Genomic DNA, 27,813 nt, shown 5'->3' on the forward strand with positions numbered 1-27,813 from the left:
TCCAGTGCAGCCTCTGCGCCGGGGAAAATGTAACAGAGCAGAGGTCGTGCTGGGAAACTGAGGCTCGTGGGACATGCCCACCCTCCCGCAGCTGTTAGGTTAGAACATGGAGTGGAGGAGAATCCTGGCGACTTACAGAGTAAGTGACGCCGCTGGAGGACACGGGGGATGCCTCGTTGTTAGCAGAAGTGGCCACGGCCAGAGAAGCCAGGGCGGGGAAGAGACTTTCCATCTCGGGCTCTTCTGAGAGGTTGTCCTCACTGTCCACCTGGCTGTGCTTCTCCACCTCGCCGCCCCCCCAGCCCTCCATGGCAGTCCCCTCCTTCTCGGGCAGGGCCACGTCCATGCTGCTGGTGAGGGACATGAACTCGTCCATGCTCTCGTTGGCGAGGAGGTCACTCTCCAGGCTGTCCTGCACGGCCAGCTCCTCGCGGGGGGCCTCGTCCCGGGAGGTGGTGGCCTCACTGCTCTGCCCGTCCTCCACGCTGCTGTCCCCAGGCCGAAGCACTAGGGGGGCATTCCGCTGGGCGTCCATGACACTGTCTTCTGTGCTCAGGCTGGGCTCCGAGTGCTCCGAGAGGCCCGAGGAGAAGTTGTGGGAGGAGGGATGGCCAGAGTCCGGGGAACAGGTGCCATTCACCAGGTTCCCATTGGGGATCTTGGGCTGTTTCTCCTCCAACCTGCCTTCTGCCTCGACTTGCTCCACTTCGTCCACAGACTCAAACACCTGAAGACAAGGTGCACAAAAACAGACAGACAGATAGAGGATGTCCCCTGTGGCCTGGTTCCAGCAGCAGCCTAAATATTCATCAGTGGGGGACTGGTTCAAATACGGAACATGCACGTGGAATACTATACAGTCGGGGAAAAGGATGGGGTGGAACCAGGTATGATACAAGCTCCCGTTGTGAAAAATAAAAAAGTGACCTATTGCATGGAAATGCATAGAATAATCCAGAAATAAGGAAGCACTGAAATTGCCTGAGGAGAGAGTACTAGGGAATTCATGTGGCAAGGAGCGTAACTTTCATCACACAAAATGATAGGCACATAGTTTTTAAAGCAAAACATTAGTTAAAAACAGAAGGAACAGGCTAAAAACAGCATAGTATATCCACGTGCTTGGCTGTTACGGATTAATTTTCAAAAGTAGCTCAATAATGTATGAACTACCATGGAAAAGCCTCCAGGATACATCTCAAAGATTGTTCTGTGGTTCTTTGTGTCCTGAGGTCAGATTCTATCAAGGATGTAGGACCATGTTCCAAGGGAACACAAAGTATTTCTTCTCTGTGTGTTTATGTCACCAATCTGATTTGCTGTTAAAATCACGTTTTTGGTTTTTCAAAATTTCTTCTAGATTCAACTGTTTTAAATTATGCAAAAAAAAAAAAAAAAAAAGTACCTAACTCCAAAGTTGGAACTAGGAAACAAGGGCTATTCAGGGAAATGTAGCTTCTTTTCCTGAGCCCTCCCCTGACTCCTGCAGGCAACCATTCTGATTCGTTTCTGGCTTATTCATCCATTGTTTTTGAAAATAGGTATATTAATATTAATATTTCCTCTTTGTATGCAAGAAGTGACATAGTATGCCTATTTTGGGTGCTTTGCTTTTTCATTTAATATCAAGTGAGATGAGTTAACATTTCACTGAATAAAATGGAAAGCTGCGGGCCAACACACACGATGGCATTTATGTAGAAATTTTCAAAAATTACCAAACATTGCAATATGTCCTCTATATACCGTGTACATATTTCTGTGTACGTACAGGCAATCAGTAGGGTCTGACAGCACACACAGCAAAATGATGCTATTTCTAGGGAGGGCAAGTGGGTATTAGGAATGATCAAAGCCAAATTTAGCTTTCTCTGCAATATTTTAATTTTTTACAGGGAGAAGAGATTAATATATTACTTGTGTGCCTAAAAACTCCATTTTTAATGCTAGCATGAAAAGCTAAAACAAATAAACCCTAGGTGACCTATAGATGATGGACCTCCCATCCCTTTACTCCAGGTTGGAGGGGAGAGGGTGAGTGGGGGAAGGGGAGGATGGGGAAGGGGCAGGGCCTCTGGAAGGTCACCTGTGTGCTGCTGCTGGAGTCACTCTGCAGGCGGACATGCTGGTGGCCGGAACTGCAGCTCTGGGAGGACTGATAGAAAAAGGGGCCGAGAGAGCAGGGGTGAGGCTGTATCCCGGCTTTGGGGCCCTGCTCTCAGCTCGGGCAGGGATTCTGTAAGTGTGGCCTCATCTCTATTCCTGACTTGGGCAGGTCCCTTCAGGGCCTCAGCCTCCTATCTGTACAATGAGAGTGAGGGGGTGTGGGGGGGAATCCCTCTGTTCCCTGGAGCCTCAGGGCCACACAGCAGCCAGGGGACCCCAGTTCCCACTCCTGCAACAGCAAAACCCTACCTTTAACTGCCCTGTACTTGAGACTTCTGGCTACTATTTAAGTTCAACTCCCAGTGACTGGTTGGCACTAATGGCCTGATTTTTTCTTATTCCTCTGTCTACATGCTTTTGCCCTAGAAATTCTCATTCCTGCCTACTCGGCTGCGAGGCTTGGCCCTGGGACCTGCGGCAGCCGGGGGATGTGAGCAACCTCGCCAGGGCAGACATTTAACCAGCCCTCGTGTATCTCCACTTTGTCTGTGATCTGCGTTCACTATGAGAACATGCCCAGCTCGGCCTGCTGGAGGATGGGACATGTGGGGCACAGCCCAGTCACCCCAGACATGGCAGAGAGCCCAGCGAAGATCAAGAAACCTTTTAGCGGACCAGGCGCTGACAGCGGGCAAGAGTGAGCCCTGCCAGCCCCGCTCAGAAGTGCTCCGCTGAGCCAGACCCACGAGGACGCGCTCAGGGCTCACTGTCAGAAGCCACTGACTTTGGTGGTCGCTTGCTATGCTGTGCAGCGTGACTGCTGGCAACCCGATGAGTGTGCCTCGCTGGGGAAGAGAATTAACCTTGTTCTCAGCTCCTTCTTTGGGCTGCCGAGCTGGCGCTTCTGTGAGGGCGGAGAGGTCTGACGTGGCCACGGGAGCGTTCCCTACATTCCAGGACGCGGTGCCTAGTGCGCATGTGCCGAATACGTGAAAAGTCGAGCGCTGTGCCAGGCGCTTTGTATGCACGATCTCACGTGAGCTGCACACAAACCTCCCCTATGCCAGTGGGTGTTCCCCTTTTACAGATGTGGAAATTGAGGCCCGGAAGTAAAGGTGCTTGCTGGAGGCCCCACAGCCAGGAAATGGTGAGGCTGGATTCCAATGCAGGTCTCTCGAACTCCAAGGTCACCTCCCACCCACATGCTAGGGGTGACGGCTCCAGACAGCCGTCACCGTCCCTACAAGAGCTACACGGAGCAGATCCTGGCCTTTACCGCCCCTCCCCCACCCCCGTGCTCCCAGATGGGTGCCGCCCATCACCTCATTGCTGATGGTAGAGTCCCTGTGCATCATCCGGTGCAGGTGGCTGTCCAGGCTGGCCCCTGACGAGCATTTGGCCAAGGCAGCCGCGTGGGACTCCCGCTCCCTCTGCCGCACGATCGCCTCACAGCCCAGCCATTCGGCCATGGTCTGCGCATAGCACGCGTGAATCTGCTCGTCCACCTGCCGGGGCAGAGACAAGGTCAGCCCTGGGGAGAGCCAGCCCAAGCCAGACGAGGACGCCAGCTCCGACCTGGGACCCTGAGCCCCAGAGACACCCCAGATGTCATGGACATCCAACGGACACCCACTATGTTCAGGGCACTGGCTGGGCCCTGGGGATACACAAACGTGCGCGAGGCTGCGTCTTTCTTTCAATGTTCCCTTCCTCCCTCCTCTTCATTCATTCATTCATTCCTTCATTCATTCATTCACACATTCAAATATCCGTGGAGCCAGGGAGCATACTAAGCCCAGGGCGTACTGAAGTGAGAGGACTGTTTCTTTCCTTTCTTATTACCTTCTCTCCTTCCTCATTCACTCATTCACCCCTAATTCGGGAGGCACCTACAATGTGCTAGGTACCACGCTAGGCACAGGGGAAAGAAGCTGAGTAGGAGGCCCCACTCCACCACCCGTCCACCCCCCCCCACACACACACATTTACTGAGGGCCTCCCACGTGCCCAGTGCGGGGCCAGGTGCCGAGGATACAAAGATGAACAAAACTGACCTCTCCCTTTACTCCTGCATTGGACTTACAGGAGGACTACAGATTTCAAGCATTTCCCTTGTGGCATGTCGGCAGATGGGAGGGTAGCTGGCCTTGTTCCTGATACATGGCCCGGGTAACTGAGGCTCTGAATCAGCCCGGCCTCTGGGCACAAGTCGGGGCAGACAGGCTGATCTAAGTAAGGGTGTGGAGGGGTGTGAAGAGAGAGGGCAGGGAGCTTGCTCCGTGTCCAGGCTGGGAGGAGTGGGGAATCCTTTAGTTATTCAGGGCTTCCAGAGAGAGACTCAGGGTCCACCCTGCCCAAAGGCCTGTCCTCCCTCCCACAGACTTCCAGAAGATTCGTCCCAGCATACCTCCCCATTCCCACTGCCTTTCTAGGCTAGGTTTCCATGACCCTGCACCAGGACGACCCCAGCAGCCTCCTTCCTGGTGCCTGCTTGTCCCAGCCTGGCCCCTCCTATGCGTTTACCCCTCAGCAGCCTCCTCTTTTTTCCTCCTCAGCCCCACCTCTCACTGTCACCCCGACCCTCCTGTCCTTTATGTGCCAGCCACCATGTCCACCATGCTCTTCCCGCCCCTCCCCACACAAACCCACACAGATAACACACACATACCGCGTTATGCACGAGTCTCCCCTTGGGCTTTGCTCTGGCTGGCCCTCTTTCTAGAGGCCCTTCCTCACCCCCCTTGCCTGGAAAGTGAGCAGGTCGCCTTCTGCCTGGCCGTGGTGCCTCCTATGAGCTCTTCAACCCCTGGGTTTGCCTCCACTGGACTCTGCATGACCCCCCTAACCTGGCAGGGACCTCGTCTAACGCATCGCTGGGTCCTCGGTCCCAAGCACAGGGCCTGGCACCCCAGAACGCTATTCCTGTTCACCGGGAGCCCAGCAGGCAAGGGGTGAAGTGTGGCGGGGGCCTCCCGCTATTTCCGAGACGATTTCAGACAGTTCACTGGCATGTGGTCTTATCATATGGAATCACGGTGTGATTTCTATTTTCAGCTCCCCTTTAACTTTTCAGATTACGGGGAAGGTCAGCCTGGTGCTACAGTGTCTTGAACACCTCCTATCACACTTCAGAAACCCGCTTCCTGACAAAGAGAGAGCTGGTCTCAGGCAGGCTACGGCATCTGCGTGGAACTGAATTATATCCTTTTGTCATATCCTATTTATTTCTATGGTTTCCTTCTATTACACCAAGTCGCGTCAGTTTTCCATTGATGGCAGGCATACCAAATATCTTTTTAAATAAGCTATATACAGGGACACCTGGGTGGTGCAGTCATTAAGCGTCTGCCTTCGGCTCAGGGCGTGATCCCAGCGTTCTGGGATTGAGCCCCACATCAGGCTCGTCCACTGGGAGCCTGCTTCTTCCTCTCCCACTCCCCCTGCTTGTGTTCTCTCTCTCGCTGGCTGTCTCTCTCTCTCTGTCAAATAAATAAATAAAATCTTAAAAGATAAATAAATAAATAAATAAATAAATAAATAAGCTATATACATAGTGAGTCAACTTACTGACAAATATATAATAGCACAGGTGGTCCATGGATGTGGAATGTAAAATACCACCAGGTTTTACGAACTGAGTATGAATATGGGGCGCCTGGGTGGCGCAGTCGTTAAGCGTCTGCCTTCGGCTCAGGGCGTGATCCCCGCGTTCTGGGATCGAGCCCCACACCAGGCTTCTCCGCTAGGAAGCCTGCTTCTTCCTCTCCCACTCCCCCTGCTTGTGTTCCCTCTCTCGCCGGCTGTCTCTCTCTGTCAAATAAATAAATCAAATCTTTAAAAAAAAAATCTCTAAAAAAAAAAAAGAACTTAGTATGAATAAAAGAATGCAGAATCTCTCAATAATTTTTATATTGACTACAGGCTGAAATGGTAATATATTGGGTATGTTGGGTTAAATAAAATGTATTATTAAAATTACTTTCACCTTGATGAAATGATACAGACCTACCCATACACACACACGCACACACACACGCGTGTGCACACACGAGCTACTGCAGAAGCTGGTGAAGTCCTAGTGAGGCCTGTAGTCAAGCGAGCACTATGGCGCCCACGCTAACGTCCCGGTTTTGATAATGAGCTACTGTTCTAGGCGATGCTTCCATTGGGTACGGCAGGACCTCTTTGTCACAGTTTTTGCAACTGCTTGTGAACTTATCATTTGCAAAAATATTTATGGGCATCTGGTTCTTTCTACTTTCCAAAACAGGACTACTAAAGCATTAACCGAACACTCAGGATCAACGTAGGTGTGCTATCAGCTGGAGACGACTCACAGCAGGGTAGCATTAGATCAATGCAACGGAACGGGGATCCACACTAACGGGCCCAACTGATTGCTGACGGGGGCACAAAAGCAGTTCAGTGCAGGAAGGATGGCCTTTCTGTCGAATGGGGCTGAAGCCGCTGGACATCAAAGGCAAAAAATGAACCCCGACCTCAACCACTCCCTGTATACACAAAGGAACTCAAAATGGATCACAGACCTAAACGTAACACGTGCAACTATAAAACTTTGAGAAAAGAAATATAGGAGAAAATCTTCGGAATCTAGGGCTAACTAAGCAAAACGTTCTTAGACTCAACACCAAAAGCTCAATGTACATGAGGAAAAATTGGTAAACTAAACCTCATAAAAAATTTAGACATTTGCTCTGCAAAAGCCCCATTAAGAGGATGAAAAGACAAGACACAGACTGGGAGAAAATACTTGCAAACCATTTATCCAACAGAGAAGGAATACCTGGAGTGTATAAAGAACTCCCGAATACAACAGTAAAAACCCAAACAATTCAGATAGAGAATGGACAAACGACGTGAGCAGACACCTCACCAAAGATACCCAGATGGCAAGTAAGCGTGTGCAAAGATGTTCACTGTCACTGGCCATTTGGGAAATGCAAATTAAAACCACAATGAAACCTCCTTGACACCTGTCTGAGTGGCTAACGTAAAAAAACAGCAACGAGACCAAAACTCCAGGGAGGGTGCAGGTGTGGCTCACTCGGATATTGCGGGTGGGAAGAGAACACAGCTCAGCCGCTGCAGAAGCTTGACAGTTTCTTCCAAAACTACGCATGCATAGTGTGCGTCCCAGCATTGTACCCTTGAGCGTTTAATGATGACTTACACTCCCACGAAAACACGAATGTTCACTGCAGCTTTCTTTGTAATAGCCCAAACCAGGACAAAACCCACCTATCTGCCAACAGATGGATAGTCAAACTGTGATTCACCCAGGCCGTGGAACACCACGGAACTCTTGGCCATAGAAAGGACAGACTGCCAGGGGATTACGCTGAGTGAAAAGGTCAATCCCAAAAGGTTAGATACGACATGATCCCATTTCTACAACATCGTCCAAATGACAAAATTGCAGGAAGGAGGAACAGACTGGTGGTTGCCAAGTGTTAGGCCGGGAGGTGGGGCTCAAAAAGGGTAACACGAGGACCCTGGTAGCACCGGAAGTGTTCAGTATGTTGACTGGGGTGGTGATACACACACACACACACACACACACACACACACACACACCACACACGTCAATGCCCTGGTTGTGATACTGTATTATAGTTTTGTAAGATGCTACCATTGGGAGAAATTAGATAAAGCATACACGAGACCCTTCTGCATTATTTCTTGTAACTATGTGAATCTATAATTATCTCCCAAAATAAAATTTTAAGCAATGGCATCTGTGGCTTGCATTGTATTTCTACCGGACAGCCCCACCCTGGGGTTTCCTGGCTCTCCCACGTTCCCCTGCCCCATCTTGGTCCAGCATGAAACCAGAGCACCCCCAGCCCCACCTTTTGCTGCCAAAGACCCCACTGCCCATCAGGGGCAACCAACCTCCTTCCTTTCTGCCTCTGTCATCCCGAACTGGTAGTGGCCCAGGAGGAAGGGCCACACGGCCTTGCGGATCTCTGGCTGGATGCCGCCATAGTAGATGAGACGTAGCAGCTCCCGTTCCTCGTAGCTCTGTGGTAGGTGGCAGGAAGTAAAGGGTTGATCAACAGAAAACCAGAAGGAGGGCTCCGTGACCTGGCAGCCCTATTTCTCAGACCTGGCCTTTAGAGATCATGCTGTGAATAAGCAAAGCTGTGTGTACCGGGACAGCCATCCTGGCATCATATGGGAAAACCCCCAACTGCCCGCTGACGGAGGAACAACGGATCCCTACATGGGAACACCACGTCGAAAGGGCAGGAGGAGAAAGGGCAGGACGCGCATCCGTGAGAACTTACACAAAAAGATGTTCAAAGTGTATTGTTAGGTGGAAAAAAACCCCAAGAGGCGGAACATATCTAGTGTGAACCCATTTTTTGCAAAAAATCCCAAAAGGTCAGTATAGAATGAACGAACATTTCTACTGAATTTTTAGTCCATGTTGTGCATTGTGTCGATATGGCAGCATGAGCTCAAAGTTATTAATCTTGACTCAGCTCAAAGAAAATTGCTTAAAAGCAAATCAAACCCCAAATGGACATTTCCAGCTGGTTCTTCATGCACTATGACTCCTGTGCACACTAGGACGACTTTAACAACTGTTTGCTGTATTGTCCAACGGATTTACTCTCTTTTCAAAAATTCATTTTCAGGCAAAGACTTTGCAGTTATAATTAGTCACGCTGGGCGACCAGTAGGTCCTATCTGTTCATGTTTGTGTATCTGTGTGTGTGTGTGTGTGTGTGTGTGTGTGTGTGTGTGTGTATGGAAAGTACCAATGACTACTAGAAAGCTACTCTGAAGGGTAGTAGGGTTCTGTTTCCTCCTATCTCTTTACATTCCAAAATTACAAGCATATGTGACATTTTTTAAAGTAAGCTCAATGCCCAGCATGGGGCTTGAACTCACAACCCTGAGATCAAGAGTCACATGTTCTTCTGACTGAGCCAGCCAGGCGTCCCACTGATTTTACATCTTAATGCACGTCTTAGATGTACCCAACCACAATGGCAAAACCAGCCACTCTTTTGTCTTTGTTGGAAATTTTAACTTGTATTCTGCAGACAGCCTTGTCAAAGCTGCTTAAAAATCTGAGAACTATTTGTGTCTGGGGCTGTAAACTCTTCATCAAAAAGCCACCTGCTTGGGTCCTGGAGCCCACAGCTGGACTCCATTTCCCAGCCTTCCTTGCAGTTAGGTGTGGCCATGTGATGAGGTGCTGGCCAATGGGATGTGGCAGGATGTGCTATAAGCCATTACCAGGCCATGGCTTTGAAGGAGCAGGGGTACTCCCTTCAGACTCTGCATTTCCCCTCTCCTAAGACCCTGGAGGATGGTGGGGCCATGAGAATGAAAGACCCCTGACCCTCTGGAGGGAGGGCAGATGCCCACTCGCCAGGAATGCCCACCTAGGACTCCTCAGCGAGCGAGAAATACACCCCATGATGTCAAGCAACTGAAAAAGTGGGGACATTTGTTATACTGCAGCTCAGTCCACCCTAATACAACAATGCAACCAAGAAGGGTAAAAATACGGCCCATTTGTGAAAGGACTGCAAAAGTGTTAGACGAAAAATTTTCATTTTTGACTAATTTATTTTTGCAACCAACTTGTCCTTAGACTAGTACCTGCCAAACTGGGGAGATCACTGAAGCGTTTGGGGGAACTTCCAAAAAATATAAATTCTTGGGCTCCACTCCCAGAGATGCTAAATCAGTAACACTGGAGTGGAGCCCAGAAGTCTCTAAATCTTTCGGATTCCTCAGGAAATGTGCACTCTCCCAGGCCCCCGGGGATTATGAACACTGCGACTTTTTTGAGAAAGTAAGCTGGCATATCTATTTAAATTTTAAATGCGTATCAATCAATTTCTAGGAATCTACCCCTGAAATAAAAGCACTAGGCAGAATGGTATGTGCTTATAAAGATGCTGACTGGAGCACTGTTTGAAATAGTTTTTAAAAAGAGAAAGAGCCCCGTTGTCTATCATTAGGGGAAGATTTGAATAAATTATGGGCTACTCATCTGTGAGGTGTTAAGGTGCTAGCATTTAGGACTTCACCTACAGATCTGAAAGACGTCTTTGATATAAACTGAAATTCTTGCTTAAAATACAAATATAACGTCACCTTATTTAAAAAAAATAAGAATTACAGACATATCTAGGTAGACGTATCTATGAATGTATAAGCACCGGAAATATACGTCAGGGTGTCTACATAACTGACACTATTCATTAACTCAGGCGATCAGAACGAACGCATTGTGGCAGAAAGAAGGTACCTAAACAATTTTCGTTTTATACACCTGCATTCTTCCTTGTTTGAGTTGTCCCAGTAAGCAGGCATTCCTCCTGTTGTTTAGAAAAACAGCTAATTTTGGCAAAAAGAAATGTCAAATAACCCTTCTGTTTGTCCAGGTTTGGGAACCAGTTTGTTTCTCCCAGAGTCCCCCAGCATTCCCAAATGAATACACAGGATAGCACCTTTCCCCAGCGTGGCGAAGCCAGGCCCTCCCCAGGGCCCGGGTGGGAAGGCACCCAGTGGACTGAGCCACCGCGTTCATCCTGCGTGGAGAAATCAGGTCTCTCTTCTGAAAGCCTGCTGCTGGCGGCAGTGAGACTAGTGTCTATCAAAATCGATTCTGCCTTCCACACCAGCCATGGTGGTACTTTTCCAACAAAGGTCCCTGTGGTCCCACACATTTGAGGGATTGTTCCATATGCTCCCCCCCCATCCCACCCACCCCCAGTTTCCTGAGACTGGCAAGTGTATCAGCCTAGCCAAAGTTCTAGGAAGTGCTGCAGGGTACAGAAAAGTTGACTCATCTTGTTTCCCAAACTCTCCGACTGTGAAGCTTTTTTCAAACGTAAACACCTTCCTTGCGGGGACATTTGCCTTCTGATAAGAAAATCTTAGAAATCTGTCTCCGGGTGAAATATCTAATGGGAGGATTCTCTGGCCCTGAGGCACAGGGGCACGTGGCGGGCATGGCATTCCTTGGCCCAGCTGCCTCCTCTGACTTCGCTACCTCCGTCACTCTAAGAAACTGTGCTGTAAGTTCCTTCCTGCTGGGGACTTAAAGCACCTCTTGCACCACTGAGCATACAGCTGGTGCTTAATAAATGCTTGGTGACGGATTCATTCTTACTCCTTCTAGACAAGAATATGTACTTTCCATCCTCCTTGATCCTCACCCTTACAGGCAGAAGTGGGCTGTGGGTCTTGGAACTCTCAAGAAGGGAAGGGCCTTTGCGTTGGGTATACAGAACCCAAAGGTGTCATAACAGCCTCGAGTCCTCACAAGCAGGTGGGTCTACTGCTCAGATAACCAGACGGTCCCCCCACAGGCTCTGTCTGCCCCACTGCAGATCGAGCCAGGCCAAGCCTTACTGTGCTGTCCTGAAGGTACTGCTCCCAGATCCTGGCCGTCAGCCCGTGCCCAGCATCACAGGGCGAGTCTGGAGACACGATCATGTGATTGACCAGGGCTGACAGGTGGGTCCTCACGGTGGACAGGTGTCTGCAGTAGGCAAGCCCTGGAGAGAGAGGGAGGGAAAGGGCCATCATCCACCACCCAACCCACCTTGCCTTGTCTCATGGATCTCAAAGCACTGCCCCGCCCGCAATCCCAGTGAACCCTCATGACCTAGAAAGTCCCACCATCCCTTTCTTCCAGGCGAGGAAGGGGCTCTGAGGGGCAAAATCCCTTGCTGGCCTGACTGCTTAATAGTTGGGTGAGCCTGGAGACGTCCGATCACCTTTCTTGGCCTGGGCCAGGGTGACATTATTTCTGCCAGAAGCCAAGGTATTTAATCCATGGGCAGGAGGCCGGGAAGGGGCGGCAGGAAGGAGGTGGTAAGTGACCCCACAGGCTCGCTGTGCCTCTGGGTGCCTCCAATCTGTCCCAAGGGAGGAGAATGGCAGAGGTGGACGAATCTTGTGCAAAGTGCAGCTGGATAAAGAAGGCCCTGGGAGATGTACCTGGTTTGCTTTCAGAGATGGCTCTGCACTCTTAAAGGGATACCCACTAACCTGCTGCCCCTTACTTGCTCTGCCCTGGGCACCTGGAGGGCACAGTGCCTGGTACACAAGAGGCACTCAGCAAATGCCAGAGTGTGTTTGCTCGGCCTGTGTCCCCGCCCTCTGACTCTCCCTTATCAACGCCCAGAGAGGACCCTTCTGGGGCCTGAGGACAGGCCCCTACCAGTAATGAGGAGGAGGAGGGGGAGGGGGAAGGGGAAGGGGGAAAGAGGAGGGGGAGGAGGAGGGAGTGACTAACACTTACACAAGCACGCGCTATGTGCCAGGGAGCTGCCCAGAGCTCACATACTTAACTCACTAAATTCTCATGACAACCATATGAAACAGGTACTCCTATCTTCTCCACATTATAGACGGGGAAACCGAGGCACAGACTGCTTCTGTCTCCTGCCCAGGTCACACTGCTAGGAAGTGCAGAGTTGGGATTTGATCACAAGCTGCACAGCACCAGAACCTGGGCTCTTAACCACCACCAGGGACGAGCCATTGAATGCGATAACATTGTTCGAGATCCCTCTCGACCCCCAACCCTTCCTCCAGGAAGCTCTTCCATTTGGGTCCCCTAAATACTCGTCCAGGGCCTGCTCCACGCCAGGCCCTGCATTAGGCACTGGGGATGGGTGATAACAGAACACGCAAAAATCCTTGCTCTTGGGAGCTCACGCTCTCCCTGCCCCTCCAGGCGCTCGGGCACACGGCTGGTCCTGCTATTCCCCAGGCCTACGCAGGATATATTAACACTTTTCTAGAATCCCTGACAATACACATGATTTATCTCCCTCATCTAGGCTGGGAGGCTGGGAAAATAAAACGTGCTAAGAATCAACACAGCAGAGTGAAGGAAAACAAACAAAACAGCCTTTGAGGTCAGGCAGGCCTAGGTTTGAGTCCCAGCTCTGTCCTGCATTAGCGGTGTGACCTTGGACAAGTCACTCTGCCTCCTTGTGCCTTAGCTTCCTCATATGCTAACTGGAAATAATCAGAATACGTGTATTTAAGCTTTAATTTTTAACTTCTCCTTACTCTTCTTCTTCTGCCCACAGGTGAGGGGAACGGACTTTCGCTGAGCACCCATGACATGGAATGCTGGGTGCTAGGGGCTTTATACAGGCTTCTCTTTTAATTCTGAGAACAAACCCTCTAAGGCAGGCACTGGGGATGCAACGGTGACCAACCAAACCCCTCCCACGAGGAGCCCCATCGTTGGCTGCCCTCTCTAGAGATAAAACTTATGCCCAGTCCCTGGTGGAGGGAGTTCAGGCTCCGAGAAGTCTGCGTAACTTCACTAAAACTAGACACATCCAGGAACTAGGGGAGCCGAGGTTCACGTGCCAGAGCCGGGCTCCTTCCCCCAATACTGATGCCATACAACAGGCATTCGATCAACGTGCCCGTAGACCACAGTGGCAAAAAAGGCCAGTACGCACATCCATAGAAGGCTCTGGAAAGGATCTGGTACTTCATGTTGTCACAGAGGAGCTTCAGCGGTGCCCTGCAGGGGGAGGAAGAGGGGACACTTAGAAAAGACCACACAGAGCCCACGTTTCCTGGAGGAGTGAAGCCCGTTACCTGGAGGGGGCAGATTAAAACCAACCAGCCAAGGGGACTCTGGGGGGACTACTGTTTCTACCCATTCGTCCACTTCTCCTATCAGCTTTGGGGTCACTCTCTCCCCAACTCTCTGTGGTTTGCATGGGGCTGATTCGACCCCGTGCAGGACTCAGGCTGGAGGCACAGGCATTGGGTAAGACGTGGTCATGTGATCCAACCTGAGCCAATGAGAACGAGCCCTGGGACTTTTGTTGGAACTACGGGGAGATACACACTCTTTTCTCTGCTCAAGTTCCTAAGCCAGAGGGTGTAGGGCAGTGGCTGCTGGGATCCATTTCTGCCACTGCGTAGGAAGGGCCTGCCTGAGAATGAAACCATCACGGAGGCAGCCAGAGACAAGAGGTGAAGAAACAGAGACATTTGTGTTCTGAGCGTCTGGAACCAACCATGCCTGAAGTCACTGCACCTCTAGACTCCTCAGTTCTGCTGAGATTTTCTTCTGTATTTGAACCAGTCTGCAGTGGGTTTCTGTCACTTGTAGAAAGAGTTCGGACTTCTGAAGTGACCCAGCTAAACCAAACTGAGCCGAACTGGGACTCAGAGTCTGGCTGTTGCAAAGGAGGTGACGCCTCAGAGCTTCTCCTTGCATGGGAATTTGGGGGGGGGGCTGTTTTGGCTGAAAGAGAAGAGGGGAGTAAGGCCCCAGTACTGTTGGGGAAATCAAGGACTGCTGATGGGACTGCATCCTCACAGAGAACAGAGTGGAGGAATATCTGCATATTTTTTTCTCAGGACATCCTGGGGACACTCAGGAAAACTCAACAAGACAGGAATGGGGGCATGGCTAAGGTGTTCCAGTTACACACATGAAGGCATTAAACATTAAAATCACCCTCGTTGTACCCTCAAGTTGGTGGGGCTCAGGCTTGCTCAGTTTACCTAAGAACAGCACCACATGGACAGCTGTCCCACAGGGGACTTGGCTTGTGAAAGGTGGTGAACTCCCCGTCACTCCAGGTGTGGAAGCAGATGCCACGAGAGGGGATACTAGGTTACAACATCATTTTTCAGTGGCCCCTGGACCACAGCCCAAGAATCACTTGGGATTTCTCCAATGTGTGGATTCCTGGGCCCCGCACAGACCGACTCAATCGGGGCCCCTGAGGAAGTTGTCTGGGAACCAGTATCACCTCCCGCTGGTGATTCTGATGCACACAAACGTGGGAGACTCTCTGATTACAGGAAAGCTTCTCAAACTGAAAAGTGCACACACGATCTTAGGATCCAGTGAAATGCAGATTCTGCTTCAGTAGGTCTGGCAAGACGGACTGAGATCTGCCCCAGGATGCTGCTGCAGGTCTGGACCACGTGCTGAAACCAGGCCCTGGATGACTGCAAGAGTGTGATGCCAGCTCCCACCCCTTAAGCTCCTATGGCTAAAGACGGGACCACCCATGGGGCCAGGGGCCTGGCATGGAAAAAGGGGTTCCACTCTCCCCAGCCAGGCCAGGCGGGTTTGGTGGGAAACAAGACCAGTCTCATTATTGCACTGAGCAGCCCTGAAGACACACGAGATCTGTGGGCCAGGAGATAGATGATCTGGGGGGGTCTAACTTTATCCAATAAAATAAGAAGCGTCACTTAATTGAACATTTCCAGGGGCTGGGTACCACGTGCTGGCCACGTTAGACCAGTATCTGATTTGTCCTTACAATAGCTATGCAAAGCAAGCATTCGTATCCCCATTCGGCGGAGGAGCAAATGGAGGCATGGGTGGTTGGCAGCGAGTAGTATTGCTAGTTTCCGCCTTCTAGGAGCATGATAGGGCTGCGCTTCCTGGAATGTTGTGGATGGGGTCAATGAGGCGTGAGCAGAAAGAGTATGTGGTGCTCTCAGGGTGGAGCATTTCATTGTCCTTCAGGCACCCCAGACCTACCTTTCCCTCCGTCACTGCGACTGGGAATATTCCAGAAGGTGTGGCTCCATCAGCCAGGCCCTTGAATGTGGTGCAAGCAGAGCCCCCAGCTGACCCATGATAGACACACAGTACGCATGATAAATCAACCTCTGTTGTACTAAGCCATTGAGATTCCAGGACTGTTTGTTACTGCAACATAACCTTGGTTATCCTGACTGATACATGTAATGAAGCCAGGACTTCATGAGGCTAGGATTTAACCCAGACCTCGATGATCTCATAGCTTATGTTTCTCTTCTGAATTCAGTGCTGGGCAAGACATGGGTATCTACCAATCTTTGGCAAATCCTTCCACACCCTCCACCCACAGATTAAGCCCCTCATACCTCTCATGGTTGCAGCCATTGGATGAGCCACCATCGGCCAGGCCACTCTGTGAACAGGGTGAGCAGGAGGATTTCCGGGGGCTGGGTTGCCAAAGGGGTGGTAGGTTGCTCACGGAGACATCCATCAGGTCCTGCGGGACTGTGGTGGACAGGAGGGTCGGAGCAAGAGCCCCGGTTAAGCCTATGCGGGTCACAGAAAGCTCATCCCAAAGCAACCAGCTCACCCCTAGGCCAGCACAGGGACAGGGAAAGACCCTGAATGTGACAGTCAGAGACAGCGACCCCAATCATTATCTGAACCAGAACTGTGAGCCCACCTGATCCAGGGAAAACCACCACCAAGATTTGGGGCCCTCAGCAGACAGGCAGAGCTGATGAGAGCTGAAGAGAGAGGAAGAAGTGGGGCGTGGGGGGAGGAGAGAGAGACAAGAGGGACAGACCCAGTCCCAGAGCAGGAGGCCGAGCCTCACCATGTTGTCATTCAAGCGTCCTCACAGGAGGCTGACAAGAAGGAAGAGGAGCCTGCTGGAGGCTTCTGGGGACGGCTCATAGTCCCGAGTCCCCAGAGACAGACTCTCTGGAAGACAGAGTCTACTGGGGAGACAGAAGGGAGCCTAACTCAACAGATGAGGCAGGGCGCCAAGGACGAGGGACCCAATGGAGCTCCTGCTGATGAGGCCACCTGCACTGTCCATCATCCTGAGCCATATGGCTCTTCCATCAATAGGTCTCAAACAGGTGGGCAACCCCCACCCAGAATCATGTGGGGGGGGGGCTTCTTAAAAAGCCATGCCTGTATCCCACCCCTGACCTACTGAATTTAAACCTCCTGGAGATACAGCCCTTATGTCTGTATATCCAAAAAAATTTTGATAACAGCAGCCACGTTCGAGAACCAAGAGAGCATGACTGATCTCCTAACACGGACACTGGTGACTTGTGATCACATGGCCCCAGGATGCAGCACTTGGAGTGTCCCTCACCGCCTTCCCTGCCAGCTCCATGGAAACCGCCCCATCTGCAGAGCCGCATGACAGACACAACGGTGACTCACACATTACAATTTCTATCACTAACTTCCTGGCCTCCTGGCAGTTCCAGACAGGTGCAAACATTTTGTTTTCTCTAGGACAGGGCTCGGGAAACATTTTCCGTCAAGGGCCAGGCAGTAAACATTTTTAGGGCTCGTGAACCATTTGGCCGCGATCATAGCCACTCAACTTTGCCATCATCGTGCAAACACAGCCATCCACAAGCTGCAAACACGTGAGCATGGCTATGTTCCAATATTTATTTATTTATTTAAGGACACTGAAATCTGAGTTTCGTATTTTTACAGGTCACAAATATTACTCTTCTTTTGATTTTTTTCTATCATTAAAAAAATGTAAAAACCATTCTTAGCTCATGGGTCGCACTGCATGAGCTTGGCTCCGGCCCCTGGGCCCTGGTTTGCCAAGTCCTGACCTAGGAGATTGAGAAGGGTGCACATCTGTCCCACAGGCCCTGCCCCCTCAAGGATGACTGGTAATCCCTGGCCTCTTCCCTTGGGCTGCGAGGCTGGGGAAGTTATGGACCCAGGGCCACTTGTCATCAGAGCTCAGTAGCTGACAGGGCCCAGCCCTAGCCACTGTTAGTGCAGAAAGCTCCTCCCCAAGCTGACTCACTGATGAGCTGGCCAAGAAAGACCAGTGAGCCCCTGTAAAATGTTCTAGAAAAGCATCCCCCGTTCTCCGCCAATCTCAGGGAAGCATTGATCAGCTTCAGCAGGCTGTGGCCAGTATGCCTCGGCCCCGGCTCCAGCATCTCACACTCCACCAGCATCAGCAGCGGACCCCTTCCCTATGGACCCCGCAATACTCCAAGCTGCATTCTGCCACGTGGAGGCTGGACAGCGTGAGAGCATCCGTTTGTCTCCGGCTTCCCTCATCCTGGGGACCACGACTCAAATGACAACATGGCGGAGGTGGCCAGCACCCAGCCCCAGGCGTGGGAGGAGCCCAGACATTACTGGGGGGCTGCTGTTTCCGGCCCAACATGGGGAAGGTGGCGTCCCATCTGGCTCGCGCCCACTGACCGCCTCTGGCCACCACCAGCACAGACCGGCCGGCAGGAACCACCGTCCAGGCGGGGCTCGCGGAGCCGGGGGCAGGGCTGCCCAGAGGGTCAGAAGCAACTTGAGACACAAAACAAAAAGCATCAGTGAAATGAAATGTCTGAGGTTGCAGAACCCTGAAATAGCCAAAGAACCCCCTCCTCGGAGCTTGACCTCCCCCCTGCCCGGCTCTGCACAGCTACCATGTACTGTGTTGGCTTCGAGGAAGAAAGAATGCTGATGTTTATAAAATGCCCTACTGTGTGCCGGCTGCTGTACAGGGATTGCTTTATCACCCTTAATGCCCCTGTGGGAGACGCATCTCTCCTCCCATTCTGCAGAGTGGAAACTGAGGCTCAGAATGGCAACACTACTGAACCATCCACAGCCCCCGCAGGTGGTAACTGGCATAACAGCTCTTTCTGACCGAGGTCCCCTTTCTCTTTCAGCTAACGACAGCTATCACTTACTGAGAGCAAATATTATTATTATTATTATCCCCTTTTACAGATTTGGGAACTGAGGCACAGATGGAAGCATCATGCCCAAGACCACCCAGCAAACAAACAGTGCAGCTGGGATTCCGACCCAGGGCATCAGACCCCAAGACCCTTTTCACACTCTCCTGACCGATAACCCCCCTCAACACCATCCATGCTCTGTCTAGACCAGCAGTTCTCAACTGGGGCAATTCTGGCCCCTCAAGGACATGTGGCGATGTCTGGAGACATTTGTTGTCGCAACCTGAGAATTTGCTAGATGCTACTGGCATCTATCCAGTGGGTAGAGACCAGGGATGCTGCTCGCCATCCTATAATGGACAAGAGCCCCCCCCCAACACACAATTATTCATCCAATATGTCAACCCTGCCCTAGGCCAGCTCTGTTCGATAGGAATCTACCCTGAGCCACCAGCTTATTTTAGAAGTTTCTAGTAGCCACACTAAAAGGGGGGAAAGAAACAGATGAAATCAATTTCAACAGTATATTCTGTTTGACCTAGTGTATCCCTAATGTTACCATTTTAGCACAGAGTCAATATAACATTGCTGATGAGATATTTTACATTCTTTCCTGTTGTTGCTCCGAAGTCTCCAGAATGCAGGGTGTCTTTTACACTTAAGGCACATCTCTCTTCGAACTCGTTGCATTTCAAGTGCTCGGGAGCCACATGTGGCTCACGCCTACCACACCAGATGGTACAGACAGTCTCAGCAACACAGGAGTCTGAAAATGCCCTCCTCTGACTCTGAGCCTGTCTCCATGGTTCAGAACTTGTCTTTGCCTCCTCTGTGCACACAGACCGGGTGGTGGAGACAGAGGCAGGAAGACACTGAGAGGGGGTTTAGAACCATTTATGGCCCCTCATCCCTCCCACAGGGCCAAACTCTTCTCTCTTATTATTTGAGGCAGGCATCTGCAAACTTTTTCTATAAAGGGCCAGAGAGTAACTATTTTTGGCTTTGTGGACCATACGGTCTCTGTCACAACACTCCCACTCCGCTGCTGCGGTGTGAGAGCAGCCACACACAATATGGATATGAATGGGCGGGGCTGTGTTCCAATAAAACTTTATTTACAAAAGTAGGCAGGGGGCCGAATTTGGACCACAGGAAGGAGTTTGCCCATTTCTGATGTAGGCCCTTCTTCAGAAAGGACGTCCTTGTTCTCAAAGATTCTGAAAACCACACATGACTGCTTGCGTTAGCTCTGGGAGGCTCAGGCCCCTGGAAAAAATAGACCAAGGATGGGGCGCCATTGCCATGTGGGGCTGAATTGGAGCTTGGGGATGAAGCGGGTGAGACTACAATATGTCAAAACAATCTGCAAGGAGTGGTTGTGAGAGGCACAAGCTCTGGAGCCAGGGCACCTGGGTGTAAAGTCCAACCATGCCGAGGATTACCTGTGCAACTCTGGACCGTTCTGTGCCTCAGCTTTCCCTTCTGTAAAACGGGTTGGTGAGGACACTGGTGCCTGCCCTGGAGGGCCATGGTGAGGATTAATTTAGATACTACACGGGAGGGACAAAGGCAGGCTTGGCACACAGTGGCGCTCCACACATGGTACTACTTTGACTCACTGAGCATCCGTCAAGCATTTCACTTTAGGTGTCTGATGCATCATCACACCAACTTCTCAGAATAGGATCCTGGCTGGGGAGGTGCTGTTCCCCCCCATCCTACACACAAGGAAATGAGGCCTGGAGAGGGCAAGTCACTTGGCCACACTGCAGGGGCAGAGGTGAACACAGGGATGTGTGCTTTTCTCAGCCGAGGGCGATTTTGCTCCCAGAGGACAGCTGGCAGTACCTGGGGACATTTCTGGTTGTCACCACTTGGTGGCGGAGGCGGGGGCAGATCTGCTACTAGGCAGTTGGGTGTGGTGGGGGTGGAGAGCAGGATTACTGCTCAACATCCTTCAAGGCATGCGATGTCCCCCTCCCAGCAACCACCAAGAATTATTCCGTCTACAATGTCAGTGGTGCTACCATCGAGAAGCTGTGTTCTAGCTGAACGGAGTTCACTGGGGTTTCCTCAGAGCCAGGCAAGAACTCGAGTCCCAGGGGCATATTTGGGAGATGTTTCCAAGAAGCAGGGGTAGGAGAGAGGTGAAGCGACACGAGAAGGCAGAGCAAAGGGTTACCACTCAGGTGACCACCATGGGCAACTGGTGCTCAATCTCCCAGGGGGGTGTGGTGGGGGGCTCTGGGAGATGTGTAGAACACACAGGCCAGAGCTTTCTCACCAGGGTGGGGGGCGAGGGAGCTGCGACACTGATACACCAACTCCTGTCCATCCTTGGCTGAGGACTGCTCCAGGGAGGCACTGATTCCAGACACCTCCACCCCGCCCCACCCACGGGCAGAAGGGACTCTCAGGCAGAGAGACTCTAAGGATGGGAGCTGGCTGCAGAGCGACAGGCACGGAGGGGTGTGGGTGGGCACAGCCCATGTCTCTTCTGCTGACCTAGGCAGAACCGTGGCACACTAACATGGACCGCCCCCAAGTAAGACATCCAGCACCCAGCCTGGCTCCCAGCACGTGCCTACACATTATTTGTTGGATGAACCCCTGTGCAGAGTTTCCTGGGAAGGCAGGCCTGGGGCATCGGGCCCCTCTGATCAATCAGCTCTCTGATGGGGCTGTGAGAGTCGTGGTATGGCCAACAGGCTGGAGGGTTCCAGACCCTGCTCCTGGGTAGGAACAGATGTAGTGATGAACACTTCAGGACACTCCATGGCTCTTGATGGCACAGAAACATGAAGCTTTGATCCTAACTGGCCATGAGGAATGAATACATGAGTAAAGATTAGAGGCTAACCCAAGCAACGTAAGAGCTTACCGCCAAGCCGGCCCCACACCCCAGATCCAACTCCGTGCTGGATGAGAGCTGGAGCATGAAGTGGTCTGGCACGGTTAGCCCACCCTTGCCAGGAAGGACATCTGCTTTCAAAAGAGCCTCTCACGGCCCGGCCGCGGTCACTAAAGCAAACGGAGGCTCAGAGCCATTATCCATCAAATGGAACAATAGGGCCACCAAAGGTCAAATAAAATGGGGTAGACAGAAGGAACCTACAACTTAATATTGAGTTGTTGACCAGGCATCCATACGGTGCTTAATAGATGCCAGGCCTCTTTCGGAGAACTTTTCAAACATTAGCTCGCTTAATCCTCATGATAACCCCGTGGTAACGATGACCTTGACAGTAACGGTCTGCGTTAACCAAGCGTCTACACCAGGGCAGCCGCCGTGCAAAGCGTCGGACATACATTAGCGTCTCGTGTGCTCCCAGGGCTTGGCTTCCCCTCCGTTGTTTCCACTGTCATTCATTAAGGGCCTACTGTGTGCGGGGCTTTATTCTACAGTGATCACCTCTTTACCTCATTGAATCCTGACAACAGAGACAGGTAAAAGCAAAACAGTGTAACAGCAGCTAAAATGTACGTGTTCTGTGCCAAGAGCCTTATCTCGTTTAATCCCCACAAGGGCCCTATGACGCAGGTGCTCTGAATATCCCCATTTTGCAGATGGGGAAACCAAGACACGGAGGGTGAATTGACTTGCCCCAGGTCAACCAGGATTCCAGAGCCCACGGCCACTAGCCCAGGCCACCTCCTGGTCAGGTGCGTCTTTATGAAGCTAAGTAGCTCACGGTTCTCATTTGGGGGGAAGCCGAGATCCTAACTTCCTGGTTTCTGGTCCCCTTGCTGGCCCCAGAGTCCAGACCACTTGTCCTCTAGTTCCAAACACCTGGAATCATTTTCATGATCGGCTAACAGCTGGATCCAGGGGGCCCGGAGACGGGGCAGCTTACCGAATTCAGACCGCATGCCGGGGTAGATGATCCTGAACACATAATCTGTGGCCTCGTCGTCTTCCTTGTCTGAACACGTGGACTCGGCGGAACCCTGAGGGCTTCGCTTGCGCAGTTTGGGAAATACTTTGCCCTGAAAGAACGTGTCCCATTGCACAGTCCTTGGGATACACCTGTCCCCACAATCTGCACAGCCTGAGGGTTTCAGTGGGGTGAGTATGTGCCCACAAAGCCACTTAAGGATCCATGGGCAAGAATGACCACTCCCCCGGGTGCCTGGGTGGCTCAGTCGGTTAAGCATCTGACTCTTGATTTCGGCTCAAGTCATGATCTCAGAGTCGTGAGATCCGGCCCCGAGTCTTGGGATCCACGCTGGGCATGGAGCCTGCTTGGGATTCTCCCTCTTCCCCACCCCTCATTCACCCCGCCTGCACACGCACGCATGCTCCTCTCTCTCAAAAAATAAAGAATGACCACTCCCCATGGCTGACCCCCACCCCAGCCTCCCTGGGTCCCCTGCGATCACTCACCTTTCCCCGCTGAGACCAGAGTGGAGGGTCCAGCTGCCCATGAGGGAGCAGCCCATTTTCCAGGCACGAGAGGAACTGCAGGAGGTGCCCTCCCTTGGGGAAGCGGAAGGGCGGCCTCTGGATCCCGTCCTGGCTGACCAGCACCACTGTCCCGCCGCTGTCCACTGCCACCACGACCCAGCCAGAGGAGATCCAGCGGGAAGTCAGTATGAGGCATGGGTACGGGGCCCTCCCGGCATACACATCCCCCCAGGCATGTCAAACCAGACCCACAGACCTGCTCCAAGGCTCTGAGAAAGGCCTGGGCAGAAGGTCAGGGCCAGTTTTTAGCCCCCGCCAAGCCCCTTCCATCCCACCTGCCACGGTCGCTGACCAGGAAGTAGAGGACATGATCCAGAAGACTATGGTTGGCCCCAATGAAGTCACCCCCCCAAAGGGAAATGATGCCCCCAAACATCTGATGTCCCTCAAGCACCCTCTATGAATCAGCCTGACCTATTTCTGCATGGAGGCTTTCAGACCTATCCCTTCTCAGGGCAGTAGTTGACTTGCTAGCATGTATTGAGCGCTTACTGTGTATAAGCACAGCATGTTAAAGGCAGTGTCTTACTGGAATGCTCAAAATAGACCTGTGAGGTATATCTCTTGTTGTGTGTTTTACAAGTGATGGAACCAAGGCTCAGAGAGGTGATGTAATTTGCCCAGGGCTGCACAGCGGGGCCTGGATCTGAACCCAGGTCTGTCTCACTAACTAAGCTTCATGTTTTGTGCCTTGGTGGGGCATGGATCACTTCCTTTCTACAGCAGGATGGCCTTTTGCTTGTTCTGAATGTGCCTTCTCTGAGCCTTAAAGGAGAACTCTAGTTATTAATCCCAGATCTTGAGAGCACAGGCTTTGGAATGACAAAGACCTGATTTCGAGTCCAAACTCAGGAGTTCCCAGGGTGTGTGACCTCGTGCCAAGCTGTTTAGAGCCCTGCTTGGCACATCATAAGCGCTCAATAGGTGTGAGCACCTAACACCATGGGTTTGGTGCTGAGCCCTTATCATATGTCACAGGATGTTCACAACAACGCCAGGAGTAGGTGCTGTTGTGATTCTGTTTTACAGATGGGGAAACCGAGGCTCAGCGAGAAGTCACTTGTTTGAGGCTGCACAGGTAATAAGGAGGTGGGGCCAGGCAGGGGAGCCAGGAGGAACACCCCAGCCCCATGCTCCCCCATGGTCCCTACCTTGCTGATGGCAGTGCAGGTACACAATCTCCTCCAGGCGGATGGTCATGGCATAGTCCCAGTAGACGCTGGAAGGGGAGGGATGGTTAGGTCTGCAGGACGCCTGCTCACCGATTTGTGGCAAAGGGCCCAGGAGGCCACAAAACCACACCCATGCGCTCCTGCACCCTTCTCACTAGGACCCACCTGTCTCCAACATCTGTATTCCAGGCTTCCCAGAATCCATCTCCCCTTCTTTGGTCCCAGCACCCCAGTTTTCTAAGGAACACTCCTCTCTTAACCTCAGTCCGTGTGGCTGAGGCGGAGTCCACCCACCCTCTATGCCAGGATTCCAGGAATGGCCATCTGACCCCAGCCTGGCCGGTCAGCATATTCCACTGTTCCAGCCAAGTGACTGGTTCAGGGACGGCCCTGCAACCCAAGCAGAAATAATGAGGCTCAACTGTTAGATTCATGTTAGAATAAACTGGAAAAAGGATGCTCCTTTCTGTTAGTAAAGGCAAAGGTGATAGAAGTCTGGAAATGGAGGGGGCCATAGCAAGAGAAAGGCCGCTTGGTGATGGCATCAACAGGGAAGAAGAACGAAGAGATGGAAAAAGTTCGGGTCCTCATTGTTTGTGTCCCTGGATCCAGCCATTCCTGAAGCCACTGTGTCAGAATTTTTCAGTTCATGGGAGCCAATGCTTAAGTCAGCCTGAGTTTGGTTCCCTGTCACTGGTATCTAAGAGTCTTGACTCAGACCCCAACGCTAGGCCACTGTGCGTCCATACGGTTAGAATAGCCACTCAACAGCCTTGACCCCACAGGTCCCAGCAATGTGACTTGAAGGCTTCTATGAGCCTGTTTCCTCCTCTGTAAAACGGGCGTGATAATAATTACCCACCCCATAGTGCTGCTGTGATGATTAAGTGGAATCATGGATTTCAAGGGCTCAACACAGTGTTGATACGTAAAAGAGTATTGGGTTAATGGTCTCTGTGCTGACATACTTAAGGTTTTCCCTTTCTAGCTTAAAGCCTACTGCTGTCCCGAACCAGATCGCTTTTCCCCTCAAACACCATGGAGGTGGGGCTCACAGGAACCGGGACTTTGTGGCAGTCAGGGGAATGCACTGCACAGGTGTCCTTCAGACCTTGCTGTGGGGGGCAGAGCTGACCACCAGCTTCAGGGGCCGCCCCTGCATCCACCAACACGTTTGCACCAAGGCCATGCTTCCCTTGGGCTGCTCTCAGCTGGGACTAAGCACATGGGGATGCCAGTGTGGGCCTATTCTTACAGCATGGGGGGCTCCTCTAAGGGCCAACTTTAGCCCAGGGACTCCCAATGGATCGGGCTGAACATTCTAAGAACTGCAGCGTCTGAGACTCTTCCTGCTCCTTCCTTCTTTCCCCTCCGTGTTCACAGGGGTCAGACCAGCTTCATGGTCTGAACGTCCCACCTGCCTCCTCTGTTCTTCACTCTTGTACACAGATGCTCTCATGTTACAGCTCTCTTGCATGTCTAACTCTGTCCACACGTGCTTCTTGGGAGGACCTGAACCAACACAGGCTTCAAGGTCAGACTTCAAATCCCACTGCCACCAACTATACTGAATCAGTCCCTTCTCCTCTCTGGGCCTCAGTTTCCCCAGCTGTAACACGAGGAAGTTAGACGAGAAGCTCTCTAAGGGACCTTCCTGCACCAGAGTCAGCCTCGCCAGGGTCCACAGAGTGAACGTCCTGGGAGAGTAGCCAAGCACACAAGAGTTTTCAGAGTACCAGCCTCTATGGAGCTCCTCGCATGCGAGTCTTGGCCAGGAAGTCCTTCCCCAGACACCCACACTCTGCCCATCACCTAGGGTTGCAATGCTGTGTTTTTTCCCATCTCCCTGAGAGGTGCTGAAATGGACAGCGACTGGGTTTTGCTTACTTCTGCGAGATGCTCAGAAAATATTCACAGCTAATGGTGAATGTGCTAGGGCGCCCAATAAACCAAGCAACTCTCCAACTACCACCAGACACCAGCAAGGAGGAGCTGGGTAACTTGACACCAACAGCCTCAGGGTTCCAGCCTCTGGCTAAGGGCTTTAACTGCATTTTCTCATTGACTCTTTCCTGTATGCCTCTTCTGAGGTTCCGTTACCACATCCCCATTTTACATCAGAGGAACAAACTGAGGCTCGGGAAGGTGAAACTCACTGGCCAAGATCACTCCGCTGGGAAGGAGCAAGAGATGAGCTTCTGTTTTCCTTTTACATGTTTTCACAGCTGCCTAGAGCAGAACTGCTGGGTCGTGTGGTAAGGGTAGGTGTTAAGACACTTCCAAACTGGTTTGTGGGGGTTCCAGCTGCTGCGGTGTGTGGGGGTTCCAGCTGCTGCTCCCCATGGCAGGGCTGAGATCTGAGCCAAGTGCAGCCAGACTCCAGAGCCCAAATAGCCACTCTTTGGTGATATTTCCTCCCATACACTAGGAAAGCCAGCTGGGGAGTTCTGACCCTGGTTGTACAAGAGAGGGTGCTGGCTGGGACAAGAGAAGAGGTCCTGAAGCTCCTCAGACGAGGACCACACCCCTTCTTTTCATTGTCTCTTGGTCCCCAAAGAGACGCCGGAGCCCCTGGGCGCTCCCGTGTCCTACACGCTAATCCCCATGTTTCTGACCCCTGGCTTTTTCTCTTTCACTGAGCTCTGGGTTCCAGGCAGGAGTAACAAGGATAGATGGGGGTTCAGAGCCCAGGGCTGGGGAAGTCTCCAGCCCCATCAATAGCGACCTTGAAAGTGATGACTTAGCTGGAACCAAATATTGATGTGTCTACAATGTCACAGAGAAAAACGTAAGGGAGGAAGATAGAGGCCCCAGTGATCTGAGCTAGAGGGGATGGGGTGAGGGGTGCTTGGCAATCATTTGGCTCAATGTTTCTCCAAAACACTAGTATTAAAAATTTTCTGCCCACACAACCCTGGGCTTAAGTTCAACCAACAAACAGGGCCCTCAGGCTGTGATGTTTGACAGAAGAGACTTCAATGTATGGGGAGCTCCTGTAAACCCTTTGGGAACCCTTTGAGTTCTGGGGAGATCACTTATCCAGCCCCCTTGATAGAAGGGGGAAACTGAGGCCCAGAGATGGTGAGAGACATACGCCAAGTCACCCAGCCGGATGAGGACCGAGCAAGCACTTGGTCCCGTAATATACATTTACCCGTTTACCTGCGTATTCATTTTCTCCTCCAGTATAATGTAAATACAAGGTAAGCTCTGAGAAGGTAAAGGTTTTCCTCTCCTTTTCTGCATCTGCTCTCTCTCTTGTAGTTAGCACAGGGCCTAGCACATAGCAGGTGCTCCGTTAATATCTGATGAACGAATCCACGTCCCCTGACTTCCCTGCTTTGTTTCACAGAAATTATCCGAGCACCTACTTTGTGCTAGGATGGGTGGCAGGTGATAGAGAGAAGACATGAGCACGAAAGATTCCTTGCCTTCACGGAAATGAGGTCTAGAACACAACAGCTGGCACACAGGTGGGCACAGATTCATTACGTGAGCACAATTTTATAGATGCTATGAAGGAGTTTCAGAGCTCCGTGTGATCTAAATTCAGCTGGGAAGTCAGGGAGGGGCTGGAGTTTAAGATGAATAGACTGAAATAACATC

General features: G+C 51.6%; 1 protein-coding gene across 2 annotated transcripts in view; it reads right to left on the reverse strand.

Moving 5' to 3' along the window:
• The window catches only part of LOC113266820 (small G protein signaling modulator 1), an 87,051-nt gene that overhangs the window by 16,959 nt on the left and 42,279 nt on the right, over nt 1-27,813 (reverse strand). Inside the window, exons 10-20 of one of the 2 annotated variants that reach the window (XM_048221569.2) lie at nt 24,187-24,254; nt 22,955-23,118; nt 22,425-22,557; nt 18,026-18,190; nt 16,015-16,153; nt 13,587-13,651; nt 11,509-11,654; nt 8,020-8,148; nt 3,429-3,611; nt 2,087-2,155; nt 137-727 (exon numbers count right to left, since the gene is read on the reverse strand). In XM_048221569.2, the coding sequence (XP_048077526.1) occupies nt 137-727; nt 2,087-2,155; nt 3,429-3,611; nt 8,020-8,148; nt 11,509-11,654; nt 13,587-13,651; nt 16,015-16,153; nt 18,026-18,190; nt 22,425-22,557; nt 22,955-23,118; nt 24,187-24,254 (1,852 nt within the window). The remainder of the gene's footprint in view (nt 1-136; nt 728-2,086; nt 2,156-3,428; nt 3,612-8,019; nt 8,149-11,508; nt 11,655-13,586; nt 13,652-16,014; nt 16,154-18,025; nt 18,191-22,424; nt 22,558-22,954; nt 23,119-24,186; nt 24,255-27,813) is intronic. The other variant, XM_048221568.2, reaches the window with a different exon arrangement.

Source organism: Ursus arctos, unplaced genomic scaffold (assembly GCF_023065955.2).
Source record: "Ursus arctos isolate Adak ecotype North America unplaced genomic scaffold, UrsArc2.0 scaffold_34, whole genome shotgun sequence".
Lineage (NCBI taxonomy): Eukaryota > Metazoa > Chordata > Mammalia > Carnivora > Ursidae > Ursus > Ursus arctos.